This window comes from Hetaerina americana, unplaced genomic scaffold (genome assembly GCF_022747635.1).
Source record: "Hetaerina americana unplaced genomic scaffold, ioHetAmer1.1.p SCAF_13, whole genome shotgun sequence".
NCBI lineage: Eukaryota > Metazoa > Arthropoda > Insecta > Odonata > Calopterygidae > Hetaerina > Hetaerina americana.
The window spans coordinates 10,227,214-10,241,948 of NW_027286403.1; the positions used below are offsets into that span (position 1 = coordinate 10,227,214).

Genomic DNA, 14,735 nt, shown 5'->3' on the forward strand with positions numbered 1-14,735 from the left:
CTGAATATGATTTTTGGCTGTGGTGGTAATTTTTGAATTTATTTTTCAGGTGAGACATTTTTTTAGTATCTCACAATTTTTTCATTTTTTATATGCAGAAATTTTTGCATAATGTATTGATTTTTGTGTATCTTGTGCATTCCTTATTTTTGGAATGAAAGATATATTTTTTATATTTTTGATGAAACTACGTTTTTATTGCAAATGCCCTTCCTTATTTTCAATGTATCTTGTACAATCCTAATTTTGGAATGAAAGATATATTTTTTAATGTTTGATTAAAACTTCTCTATGGCAATCCCCATCTCTATTTTCAAGATATCACAGTCCATTAAAACCAAAGTCTGAGACCAAACATTAATAGCATTATTTTGGGTCTGTAGCTACCAAGATATAGGAATTACACAAATGTGTATTTTGAAATACTGGTACATCAGTTGTACTTTTTAAAGATTAAATCAACACTGACTGAATAAAGATTTATTAATCATTATACATACAATTTATGCTGATAATTGGCCAAATACATCAATAATAGTAGTTAGGAATAGGAAAAAATTGCTATCATAGGAAAATCATAGGAAAAAATTGCAAGATAATTTCACAGGACCACATTATTGAAACACTCAAAAGTATTTTATGCATATCTGTAGGCAAATTAATAGTTGTGGATATTAGTCTAAGGCACAAAATTGTTTTCTTCAATATTTTTTGGTGGATTTGTGGTAAAATTGGTGGCACCACCCCATTGAGATCATGCGCTCGGCAGTCAAAAAGTTCATTCCCAGTAAATTCATAAAAGATAACACAGAACCTAAATGGAACAACATGGATTTTAGAAAAGCATTATGACATCAAAGTGGAAGGATATCCTGTTAGTAATGATGTTGAAAATGTATTATTAGCCCCATCGTACTATGGTAGGCTAGATCATTTTAATTAAAGTAGAGAAACTAAGTGTAAAGCAGATAGATTTAAGGTGTATATTTTCCCACGGATGATAAGGGATCAGAATAACATTGTCAGACCATGGTATGGGTAAAAATATTTGGATTCAAATTAGTCTGGTGTGTATTCACCCCCTATCACACACCCTAGTGATTGCTTGCAGGATATTTAAATATCTAATCAGTTTGAAGTAGTTACTGACACATAAGGTTTTGCAAACATCAGATTATCAGCCAGTCATTTTATTTCTAAAAATAGAATGTGGTGTTTTTGTATAATAATAATCATATGTTCTAATGGACATCATACTAAGCAAATGAGTAGTTGTAAACGTGTTTGCTACTTAATATATATAGCGGAAGTTGCCTCATTATATTCAAAATTATACACCATAAGATAAAATTAAAACTAATTTAGGTAATTAAGTAAAACAAAGTAATAAAAGTAGTGAAGATTAGACTGGGAAATTTTTCTCAATCATTAATGATCTGTAGTTCCAAGTTTTTTAATCCTGAGTGATGTAGTACCCAGCACTTATGTTTCTTGAATACTTTACGCAATTTTAAGTTCATGCCTTAAGAGTACTCATCATTTCTTAACGTGCAATGTAATATTCTCTTTTAATAATTTTTTGGTTGTCATTGACCCAGAATTTCAACTTTGGTCATCTTTTTATTGTGATCTTTCCTCCTTAGTCTCCATTCTTTTACATTTTTGATGATGAAGTTTCATTTTCCCTTTATTTTTCATTTTTTCTCATGAGAGAAATTTTTGAATTGGATCCATGCCTATTTTCTTTGGCATAGGCCTTTATTCCAATTTTGAAAAGAGTTTTGTTACTGATTTTTGAGTCCAATTTGGTAACATTTATATTTCATTCTCTATCTTTTCTCCTCCATAATTCTATTCTCTTTTCTTTATTTCCTTTTCTTACTAATGTTTTTACATTTTGTTTTATATTATTACTATCTTTCATGCACACCCAAATTTTGAATTATTCATAATGCTGAAATTGGAGGTTTGGAGCATTCTTCTGAAGCATTGTCCTTACTTGAATTGAATTAAACAGTTGACTGTGCTGAAATGAATAAATTAATTTTTTTGTTCAGTCTTTTAGCCAGTAAATGCAAATTTAAATTTGATTCTAGTTGAAGAATCAACATATTTTTTATGTTTATGAATCACCTAATTCTAACATCCAATTCTGTAGGGAGAAGATGGAATAGCTCCACCAGAACCAGGAAAGCAAACAACATTTGGCAAAAGGAATTCTTTGTCTCAGGTTGGAAATTTGCGTGCAGTCAATTTAAATATAGTATTAAAAATAAAGCATTCAGATATCTCTACAGTGAGTCCCTAATTTATGCCATATTTACATTTCAAAAAATTAAAGATTAAACAAAATGTGGGTGAAAACATTTATTCCTGCTTTAAGTCATATATAATATAACAGATGCTACGATTTAGGCCCCTTTTTGCCACACTCTGGGGTAATACATGAAAAGCTATTTTATTCATGATTATCTGCATAGATTTCTTATCAGTAGTGCACCCTACCTGGACATGTTTACCAAACAAGGATTGCAAGTTGCTTTGATGTTGCAGATTCAATCCTGTGATATAATTAAAAAAATAAATCTCTGTCATGAAAAATACTTTGGAAAGGATATGGAAAAGAATATCGATACTACACAAAAAAAAAGTGTTCCCTCATGTATTTTTCATTGTGGCTTTGGAATATGATATATTTTGAACAGGGAGGTTAATGTTTGGCCATTAGGAATGGATGAGGTAACTGCTCCTATTCTATGATGTCATATTTCTTGTAAAGGTTCCTCATTCATGATCTTCACCAATCCCTTGTATTCATTTCCTAAGAATCAATTTGAGCATCAGCATATTCAATGTGATACTTACTGTGTAATGATTGAAGAAGTCCCGCATTTCATATAGTAGGTAGTTCACGAATCTGGCATGAGTGGTATGGGTGCACAGTTATATACGTATAAGTCAGCTCACATATTCTACCCTCCATCTATATCCCTGACAATTACCAGCACCTGTGGGCTAGTTGCTTATTGAAAAATAACATTTGTATGTAGGACAAACATAGCAGTTTCAAATGTAGAAAAGTCACTCATAGGTAATAATATATCTTAGGAAAAGGTTCTGGGGACAGTTGGTTAACAGTATTGTATTCCATGAATTAATAAATGCTTATTTTTATAACCTTCACACCAATTCCTCCGTGAAACAGTTGAGGGATCCTCATGTTAGGGAATGATTTAATTAATCTGCTCTTCTTTATTATGTTTTCCATGTTGAAACCTTCTATATCTTATATTTGAATTATTCATTCCCTGCCCTCACATTAATGTAATATTCCATAGGTACTCTTTCATTCCCAATACTACTCCTAGTTTTGAAAGTCTCTTGGACCTTATTCATCAATGGCTTTCCACATCTACCCCATTTTCGTAAATTGTTCAATATTCTCTCACACACCTCTCAACTCAACTTTTGCCCATTTTTCATAATAACTAGATTGAGGAAGAATATAAAGGATACATGCAAAAGTTTCACTACTGGATAAATACAATTCAATACTTTGGAATTGATGCTGATGTAGAGTAAATAATTCCAACTAACCCTGTGTTATATTGGTAGGTAAGACCACTGCAAGAAGTAGAAAGAAATTAACTGTTGAGCAAAGTAATTGAAGGAATTCTATTCCAATTTCACATTTCGTGACCACAACATATCATAATTTATGTGGCCTACCCAAAACAATAATAAAATAAAACAATGTCAGCAATTACCTGCTATGGTTAGTGACGTAATACCTCTTGTCCCATATTATCATGGTGGCTTGAAAGGCGAAATATGGAAGGAGTATTCTTAATTAATGCACCTCTGTTGCTGGAGTAACTATTAAATATTCAAAATTCTAATTTGATTGACCCACTCATTCCTCACCTCATCTCTCCTATTTTTTCCTTCAAATATGTCAAATTCTCCCAACCCACCATATCTCCTGTCACTACCTTTACTTAAAGAGCAAGAATAAATGTTGGCAAATATGTAAATAAATTAATGTAAAAATTACGGGAATATTTCACAGAGATAACAAGATAAATACAAGATATTTTTAGAATTCCATTCATTTTTAAGCCCAACTAAGAAATTCAGAAAGCTAGGAAAAGTAATGAAAATATTTTAATCAAAATGTTGGAATGACATGAATTGAGGGCTTTCTGTAATTACTAATGAGAATTATTTTACACTTCATTAATACTTTTGTTTTTATCATTCATGATTTTTCAAAGTCCTGCAGAAGAATGTTTTCCTATGATGTCAAATAGATTCATTTTTGCATATATTTTTTTGTTTAGTCAATATTTTTTTAAACGTTTGCAATGCCTGTTTTTAGGAAAAATTTGGTGATGTGGCATCTCTAATGACTGCAGATTTATTTTCCTCTGACATTTTTGCCGTCCAAATTTTTTTTATTTTCACCCAGTGGGAATTTTTATGGTTATGAACCCTAAAAATATTAATTTTTTGTAAATTATGCTTTATTTATGTGTAGGCACATACATTTTTGGGTCTATTAAACATAATTTTTTTCATGTATCAGCTCTCCCACACTTTAAAGAACATAATGTCATTAGAGGCTAAGTATTTTTATTTATATTAATCATTTTTGTTTAGTTACATAAAATTAATGGCACTTATTGGTGCTTGAAAAATAAAAAGAGGAATATAAAGCAACAAAAATAAACCTTGTTAGTTATAGTGTATATCATTTTTTAAAATTTAATTATTGAGTTATGTGCACATCTGGCTGGGAAACATCTAGTCATTTTTAGCTCAAAATACTAACTTTTATGGTATTCTAAGTTTATGTGAAGAAAGTTAGTTATATGCACTCTAATTGATCGATCTTATGCTCTATAAATAGGAGTATTTAACTTAGAAAAAATATTTGGTATGCAAAATTAAAAAAAAGTGTAAACTACTCACAGAATTATATTGAAAGAATTAAAGAATTAATGTATTTTTAAGCACAGCAATTGCTGGTTTGGTAATTTATTGTTAGCATGTACATTTTTTGACTTCATGTCTGCTATTTTGATCTTTGATTCTGTTTCAGTGGTAAATTTTTAATTATAAAATAACACCAAGTGGCATCTTATTTAAATTATATATATTTAAGTCTCATTTTTTGTTGTTTAGTCTGGAGGGAATTTAACCGAGAGGAGAGGGCTTTGTGGGGCTTTTTCTTAACAATTCCACATTGCACTTCATGCTTCTGCATTCCACGTTGCCTCTTGTGTCATTCCCAATGTAACTTTGCTCTAATTCACAAATCATTTACTGATAGCCATGTGCCAATCATAACTTCCACATGCTCTCCTATAGCAGTATAATTATACATAAAATAGCCCTCAAACCAATAATACCCTCTTTCCCAAGCATCTATCCTCACATTTAGGATATTCACTATGAATAAGTAGTTATGCATTTTAAGACATCCATACCAAATAAGTAAATATATGCATATATACCAATTAAATTAGACATTTGCACCTTCTATATTTTATACTGTTTAAGAAATAATGTATGTATATATTAGTAGCATGTACTGTTAAGTATGGATAATTAATTAGTCCTTAGAAATATGGTTTATTTTATTTTGAGTTATTTTGATTGCAGAAATTAATTTTTGCAAAATATTTAGATAGATGTCTTGAATAACATGAGTATGTGCCAATTTTGTTTTTTAGATGTTCAGTTCACAAAAAGAAAGGTTTTTGTATCTCTATTGCTTTATCAGGTTAATTTTATAATTCCTAACTGATTTTAATATATGGTTAGTAAATTCACAAGGTTTATAAAATGGGAATTTAGTAAAATTCTGAGCCTTCATCAGAAAATGAATGGTTCAATTTTCAACTTGGATGATTTTGTTTTAGTTTTATATAGTATGAGAGAACATAAGTTATTATGGTTTCAGTGCCTTTGATCTTCATTTATCCCTTTATTACACCTTCAATTTAGGCTGAAGACTTATCAAAACCGGAATCAGATTCAAAGCCGGTATTGAAAAGAAGAACATTTATTGAGAAAAAGGACACATTGCCTCAGGTTTGCCTCCATCCATTTAACTTGGCCAGATGAACACTATTTTCATTATCAACTGCTTTGTTCCATGGAATTTGTAAGATTGCCATTCAGAAAGGATTGATTTTTCAGAACTACATTCCTTTCAGTTTATCATTTTTTGCAACAATTATTCAGTCCAACATTTGAAAATTCAGCATTGTGAATTTTTTCAGCTGCAATTTGTAGATACCATCAAGCTATATCATTTTTGGGATTCATTCTGATATTGCTTCCATGATAAAATGATATCCAAAGATAATTTTTCCTACCTTGCTCACATTTTATTATCCATGTATGCTGTTTACATACATGTAAAGATATGTACTGATATGCTCATAACGTAATGTATTTTGGTTAGTTGGCATCAATTTTAAGAATGTTTGTGCCTTAGGTTCCAAGTCAAGTGGTACTCAAACCCGTTCAAAGACCACCTAAGAAGGAAGTGAAGCCTCCTGAACCAGAACAGGTAAAATTGGTGTCAGTTCTCCCCCAACTCTCTTTGTCTTCCGTGGAGTCTTCTCTGTCTTCTTGAAAAACCTTTCACCCCCATTCTTTCAGGCTATAGTCACTCATCTTTGATTTTGTCAAATCTTTGACTTCTTCATGCCAATTTCCTCATTGCAAACTCTTTTCCAATTTTGTTTTATTGTATTTTTGTCACTTTGAATTTTGAATTGGTTGACAGTCATCCAGGAACATGATTTTATAAATGTTTCTTTCCTGTGATAAGGAAAATTTTTGCAATGCCTGTTCCATTTTACATTCATAGATATGATTTTTATCATGATTTTTGCATTCCAAGGTGTGACATTCCCTTGGTGCAGTGATGCAGTTTTTGATTTTTTTACAGTTTGCAATTTTTTTGCTATGGAACATTTTGATTACATGACTTCTGTTACTTCATTGCTTCTTGTTCTATCTCCTCTTTTATCTCTACATTAATGATTTCATTGCTCATCTATTTCACTTATGACCATTAATAACCAGATCTAGCTGAAGTCTTTTCTTTTCTCTATTAAGAAAGTATTATTTCTTATTACCATTGAATTTTAATTCTCAAATAACTCATTTTTGTATCAGCATATTTTATTTCACCATATGGAATTTATTTTTGTGAAAATGATAATATAATGAATCTCAATTCAATAAAATTGAGGACACTGATTATTTTTTGTTATTGAATCATTTATTGAGTCCAACTCGATTAAAAAGAATATCATTCATTATATATTTCGTAATTCATTAGTATATCATCTTTCAGTTTCTGAAATTTGCCATATTCTCTGTTTTGCTGGACCTGTTCTTTCATCAGCTTTCTCTCTGATAACTGGGCTCTCTATCTTCTTCATCTTTTCTAATGTGTATTAATAGTTCATTTTTCATCATTTACTCTGAACATTTTCTGCTCCTGTTGAATCTTTGAATCATCTATTGCTCTTTTCCTGGGATTTCTTGTTCTATTTTTTCATGTTTCTGAATCTCTCTGATAACATTACTATGTGTAATCTGCAGCATTTCTGGGGTAACTGCCATTTTTGTATTTGCAGAATGTTTTGTTTTTTTTTGCTCATCTGAATTGATAGAGTATTTTAAGTTAGTATTTTTTTCTGGTTGTAAGTCTTCAAGAATTATATTTTTAATTACCTGTATACAATTATGGGTTTTATTCAACCAGTAAGTATTTAATAATTTTTAAGGCAACTTTAATATGAAGAGCAGGATATTTTTAATTTTTGGTTTAGTACCTTTTTGTATTTTTTAATTTTTTTTCTTGCCAATAAGTTGGCTTTGGGGCAATGTGCCTAAATGAAACCTATATTATTTTTTTAGAATTGAGGCACTATGGGTATTCATATTCTGATTACTAACTAAAATTTTAATTCAATTCTTTATTTTCAACTATATTCTTCATTAATAATAGTACCAAAGGCCTCCTTAGTAAAGTAACTGTATCAAACTTGATCACTCCTAGATATTTTGCATTTAATTATAGGTATGGTTTAGTAAAAATCATATGGCGCATATGAAACTTTTCATGTTACAATGAGGGCATACGCATCATGTCTCATCTCAAAAAAATTATATGCCCCCTGTTAACATCAGCCTAATTAATACAAGGTGGTATTGGTCCTAGCATGGAAGGTTAAGTGTATCTGATTGCTTAAATATACACAAAATATAGCTAGTGTACGATGAAAATAAATTATATATCAATCATCCTATTCTGTTAAGTTATAATGTAGAACCCGGGTGCCTGAATTTTGGCATTTATTTTGACCAAAATATCCACTGTAGACATTAAATAAAAAAATCATTTTGAGAGCAAAATAAGTATTTGTTCAATGTTAAAATTGTCATTAGTTTGATCTGAAAACAATGGGAAAACACTGGAAAGGAAATAAATATAATGTTTTGTGATTGTTTAAACCTTGTAAGAGAAGAGTAGAACTGTGAGCTATATTCACCCTTAAGATGCCACAAGTTTGGCTTTCACAATGTCGTACAATATCAGTTTTGAATGAGGGGCTAGTTGATTTTATATTTAACTCACTTTATCCAGAATGCAGTCTTTCTAAGGAGTTGTGCCTACTGGTGCTATCTTTATATCTTCTTTTCTTCTACACTTCCTGATTTCTGTTTCCATTCTTGAATTTTGGGCCAGCATTGAAGAGAAGTTCAGATAAAATTCATAAATATCATTTATTCATTTCTCATCATATTTGTGCTTTAGGAGGAGAAGAAGCTTGAACTGAAGAAGAGAGGACTTGGTCCAAGGGAAGAGCCTCAGGTTTGAAGAACTTTTTTGTTTTTCCTAATGATTTTTATTTTATTCATAATATTCCATCATTAATACCATGGATATTGGATTAATTTACCATTGTATTATCTTATTGTCTTCATATTCATATTCTTTTGCATCAAGTTTATCTTGATATTAATGTGTTGTATAAAAACAAACTTAATTTTAGTCACCTCTTTTTTTATTTTTCTATTGTAAAATTATGTTTTTATATTTTGTATTTAGTTTTCATTGCTTTCTCATCAATTTATATATTCTGTCAGACTCCATTAGTGATTTGATTTTATGCCACAGGGTCTGGAAGAGGTTTCACTGAAACCTGTTAAGAAACCTACCAAAGAAAAGGCTGAAACATTGAAGACTGAAAAATTGAAGGTAAAAGAAGCAAAAAGATTTTCATGGTCTTCAGATTTGTTTCTTTTTCTCACTTAAGAAATGAGGACTCTTTTGAGGTTCTCTAATTTTTCTACTTTCTTTAACTCAATGTCTTTCTCAGTTTTCTCTTCACAGTAATGGCTGAGTTTTTTTAAGCCACTCCATACATGAAATATTTTAAAAAATTTTGAATTTTTGCTCTGATTGGTACTTTTGAAGCCACAGAAAATAGTTTTTTCCTCTGAGAGTTGGATAAAGTCATCAATGAATTCATCATTTTTTTAATTTTAGTCACTTTTTGATTTTTGTTCATGAATTTTGAAACCAGCATACCTTGGTTTCATCTACACAATACATTTACTGGACTCCATATTTTTTGAAAATCCAGTTCCCCTTTAATAATCAGTTTGTGTATGCCTGAATTTGCTTGCTTTAATTGTATATATTGTCTGTGTGTGGTTTTTTTAACACTCTTAACTTAATGTTGATTATTTGTGTATCTTTCTGGTTTGTCTTCTCCATTGGTGTTCCAAAACCATATTCAAATTCAGAGGATCATATTTAAGCTATGAACATTCATTCATTTATTCATATAATGATTCATAGGTGTCTGTCCAATTGCAGAAGCGATATTATCAGATTAACATAAATTGCAGAAGTGAATGTGATATTATTAGAATAACTTAAATAAATGATTGATCTTTATTGAATTTTTCTTTACTTGTGACTGATTGGAAAAAATATGCTAATACCCTTTATGTACCAAACAGTGTTATAGACATGAGAGCAAAAATTAAGTTAAAACCAAGTCAGATACCCCTTTTATAATATTGAGAACTCCTGACTTTCAATATTGATTTATGAGGAAAGAGAGGGGATGAGAAATCAGGGTCAAGGATGACTGCAGTGTTTTCATTCCTTCCCTAGATTTTGTATAATCCAAAGCCTCTAGGAGAGACAGTTTAGGTGCTGGAAATTGTCCTAATGAATTTTTTTAATAACTTATTTTCTAGAAATTGTTTCATGTGATAATAATAATTCTTAAGCAATGGCTTTGCAATTGTTTCATTCAATTTTCCATTTGGAAAATACAAATATTTTTATACACCTTGATACTAGAATAAAATAGTTCTATGATGCTTCTATATGAAAGAATTTACATTACATTACACCCGATTACATATATGTATCCAGTTTTTTAAAGCTGAATAATTACGTATGTGAGCATTCATAATTTCAGCAAATATTTCTTTCTTTAAATACACACACATTAGGATTTTCAGTGTGGCATTATTGATTTGAAAATATTTTAATCCTGTTGTATAACTCTCAATTTCTTTTCAAAGAATCCTTTGAGTGTTAAGGTTTTGGTACACCATTTATTTGTTGGTTGATTCTTATTATTTATATATCTTGCACTGTTTTTTATGTAAACAAATTCTTTGGTTCTATTATACCCATACTTGTTTCTTTTTTGCAGAAATTATTCCTCATAATGAGCTCAAAACAAATATTTTACTATTATCAGCTGTATATTTGTTTTTTGAAATATGCAATAGTTGTCAATGACAAACTGATGTAAGAGTGAAAATTATGACAAGATAATAATTTTATGTGCACAGATGAACTTCTAAGGATGACTGAATCAAGTTATAAGTAACTATTTTATATTTGAAGATTACATGAGATTTTCATATCATTATCTGGAATTTATTTTATTAGCATAATTGTGAATCATGTTTTTAGTTGAAATAACCTTGGATTTTATTGTTTTGAGCTCCTTTATTTTGTCAGGATTTGTTTTTTCATTTATTTTTTCACTGTATTAAGCATTATGTTTTCCTTTTGTTAATTTTTTTTGAATGATGAACCCATGATGTTTATATGTTTTTGATCACTTTTATATTTTACAAAATTTTAGCACTATTTTTGTAGTCTTATTTTCATCACATATCCAACTTAATTATTGTTTATTGCACCATATTTATTTATGTTATTTGTTATTATTATGGACACACATTTTTATGTTTTGTTGTAAGCTGTTGGTTAACATATGCTTAGGTAGAGTATTTAAACTGTGGAAATTCCAGATCTTGGGAATTAAATTAATTAATTCCTGCAATTATCTTATATTAGATCATGAGAAAATTCTTGAATGCCAATGAATGGTGGCAATGAAGAAATGGATTCAAGCTACCTTCTCAACTAATTTAGGGAAATCATTACTTGCACCTTTGCTTCCATCAAGATATAACATTTTATAAATCATTTTCACTGTAACAGCTTCACTTATTCACCCCACATGATATTATACTGTGGCATAAATTACAGTCAATTAAAAACACAATTGACCTGATACCTTGCTCTAATTTACACTCCTTTTTTATTAATCACTTTATATTATCTCTATGGAGATGAGGATCTTTCCCTCTGCTGAACACAGGACTGTTACCAGTTGTTTGGGAAAGTGTTTCCATTTACTGTACAGAACTTGAAATTCTGCTTCCATTGAGGGCAAATAAGTTCTGCCTCAAGGAAATACTGGATATGACTTTATGGATATTTTGGTGGGTAAGCAACCAGGGCTAAGAGAATATAATCATCTGCACATATTAAATTCAAGTCTGTAAAAGAGAAAGTAAATGAAAAATCATTGGACACAATTGAAGAAATGCATTTATTCAATTACTCCTTAGCTTTGGCAAATATTTGGATTGTGGATCACCTAAAAGAACATTTCTTCCTCTCTCATGGTGCTAGTGTCCCATACCACGACTTTTGCTGTTCCATTTTCCATGCACTTTTTGACTTCACTGTGCTTGGCCTCATAACTAAATACTTCTTCTAAATCTCTCTTGCCAGTGTTTTGCCAGTGTAGTCCCATTGGATCAAAATATATAGTCTAGAGAAAGCCAAATTAAAAGAAAGAAACCTAAATAAGTTGTAGGATCCAAAAGTATTTAGTTGTTACAATATTTTGTCTGCAGATTTTTTATTATGCTCCTTGATAAAAACCTTTTTGGTCTTTATATATTGACATTGTTGATTTGTAGTATTTCACCTGCTCTGGTACAGGCTTCCCATGGGCAGGTTGAAGTGAGTTCCAGACATCCTTCCTATGTCATCACTAAATATTTGCAATGTATCCCAGAAATTCTGTCTTCTATTCATGTATGCCACTGAAAATTTTGCATTTACTCAATAACTAAAACCAACTGTAAGAAGCACTACTACAGTCATGCCCTTCTACTGATCCCTTTAAGAGTTTTAAAAGTTTTAAAAGTTTAATTTTCTCTGACATAATTAAGTTATCAATATCATTTGAGTATAAACTCATTGGAATATGGCTAAGACTTAATTTATGTTGCATATTAAAGTACTAATGAGAATCTGGTATTTCCACAAATTATTGTTATTTTGATTATATCATTTCGTTACGTAGCATTCACAAACTCCTGGTTGAAGTTTAAAATTCCCAGTTACATACCCTTGTATAGTTGTATTTGTTATATCCATGTCAATATTCATGTTGCTTTCTTCTCACTTTATATACACACATACAGCTAAGACTCCTGAACAACTTAACTTGTGAAATATGCATATGATAAACTTAGGATTCTTAGGATAGCACTCAAGTTGCTCTTCCCTTAATGTCTCACTCCAGTTGTCCCATTTTATAAAATAAACACTGACAAGATATTATGCTTTCCCAGAATTTCTGCAAATCCCTAAAGTTGATTAATTCCACTAGTTTTACTTTGCACAGTACTGCATGAAATAACATATATCCCATTATATGTAACAATACAATAATCATACATATTGTAGATTACAATATATCTTACTAATATCCTCTGCACAAATCATCCCTTTTTCTGCTAATAAATATTCAACATCTATAAAATAGATGTTCAGATTATGTGCAGTTCTATATCATTTTTCACACAAATACCTTCAACAAAGACGGAATATGTTAATTTTACGAGCAATTACATGCTATAATTATTTGAATCCATAAACTATACTGAGGGCCTTACGTTTCACCAGAGAAGTTTTTAAATTGGATAAAGGAGGGCAGCAAATATGTTGACAAAAGAATTGCTGTTTGAAGTAACTTATTTAGATCTTTTTTATACACTTTTTCTTTATATAATTAAGTATTGATACAATTTATTTTGTTACAACCCATTGATTTTGCAAAATGAGGTGTCATAAAGCCATACATTTTTGCAGTGCTTCCCAGGTAAAGTGAACGCATAAGGTATTAGTTGGACACTAATTTACAATAACTTTGGTTTTAAGTTTTTTATGGCCCACTACTGATTTTAATATTGGTTTTCTTATTCAGAAGCTGCAATGATTGATTTTACCAGTTTTCTCTGCATTGAATGTTTTTGAAGCATTTCCAACATCAAATTTAGTAACATGTTATGTTATTATTGAAGGAGTTTCAAGTGTAGTTTTATAATAAATTTTTAATTTCAGGTATGTCCATCCATTTTAATAGTTTGAAGAAAAATTTAGGTGCATACCAGTGCATCCAGCTATTTGTTTTGATTAAATTTTATTTTTTTAATGTCCATATATAATATATTTAGTTATTACCTTGACTGTTTAGGTGCGTCAGTTTTTAAGTATTTTAGCTTATTAAGTAGAATTAGCTTAATTCTGCCTTTGCATTAAGAATATAATTTTATTTTTAAGGATAAATGCGGTACATCTAATTATATTTGGTCAGGTTAAAATATGTGGATTTCTTATTGCTACTATGTTTTACTCATTATATTATACTAAAAAATTAGTATGTAAAACTTATTGTATAGTTTGTTTAGGCTTAGCACAAATAGTATTTCATAGTTATTTTAATAATATTTTATGATATTTATAGCAAAGAATATGTAAGGAATACATAAGCATCGTCTATTAACTTTGAACTTGTCTTTTAAAAGAATAACTGCTATAGTTTAATAATAAATTCTGTGCCATCAGGTAAGTTGAATATTTTCATTCTGTTATAAAATTGTCATAAAATGTGCATATTTCCTTTTCCCTCATAAATTTAAGTTATGCTGTCTGCATGATAATTTTGCTTGGCTAGTAAAAATTATTGTTTGACTTCGCTTATTGTGTTACTGCTTAACTATATTAGCTTGATAAAAGGACTTAAACATGCTCTCAAATTACTCTTATGTTGATATGAGTCTGTGATTTACTTTTTTATAGACACCAGAAATACAGAAGCCAGAGACAAATGATGTTGGTCCCAGAAAGGCATCTCTCAAGGTAAGATTGCATTATATTTTATTTTTACTTCAGTAAAATTATCTGAAGATAGTTGTTGGTAATTCTGGGCTTGAATTATTATGTGTAATTAATATTTTGAATTGATGAGTAGAAAAGAGATTAGTAGTTTTAGCAATTAACTTTAAAACTCCATAAGTCAAAA

At 29.9% G+C, this 14,735-nt stretch overlaps 1 protein-coding gene across 34 annotated transcripts in view; it reads left to right on the plus strand.

Annotated features, from left to right (window-relative positions):
- Nucleotides 1-14,735, plus strand: part of bt (projectin protein bent) — a 199,686-nt gene that overhangs the window by 71,597 nt on the left and 113,354 nt on the right. For 23 of the 34 annotated variants that reach the window (XM_071583211.1, XM_071583214.1, XM_071583243.1 and 20 more), the window contains 6 exons: nucleotides 2,159-2,230; nucleotides 6,010-6,096; nucleotides 6,506-6,580; nucleotides 8,846-8,902; nucleotides 9,209-9,289; nucleotides 14,513-14,572. In XM_071583211.1, coding sequence (XP_071439312.1) covers nucleotides 2,159-2,230; nucleotides 6,010-6,096; nucleotides 6,506-6,580; nucleotides 8,846-8,902; nucleotides 9,209-9,289; nucleotides 14,513-14,572 — 432 coding nt within the window. The remainder of the gene's footprint in view (nucleotides 1-2,158; nucleotides 2,231-6,009; nucleotides 6,097-6,505; nucleotides 6,581-8,845; nucleotides 8,903-9,208; nucleotides 9,290-14,512; nucleotides 14,573-14,735) is intronic. The other 11 variants (XM_071583224.1, XM_071583227.1, XM_071583229.1 and 8 more) reach the window with 4 other exon arrangements.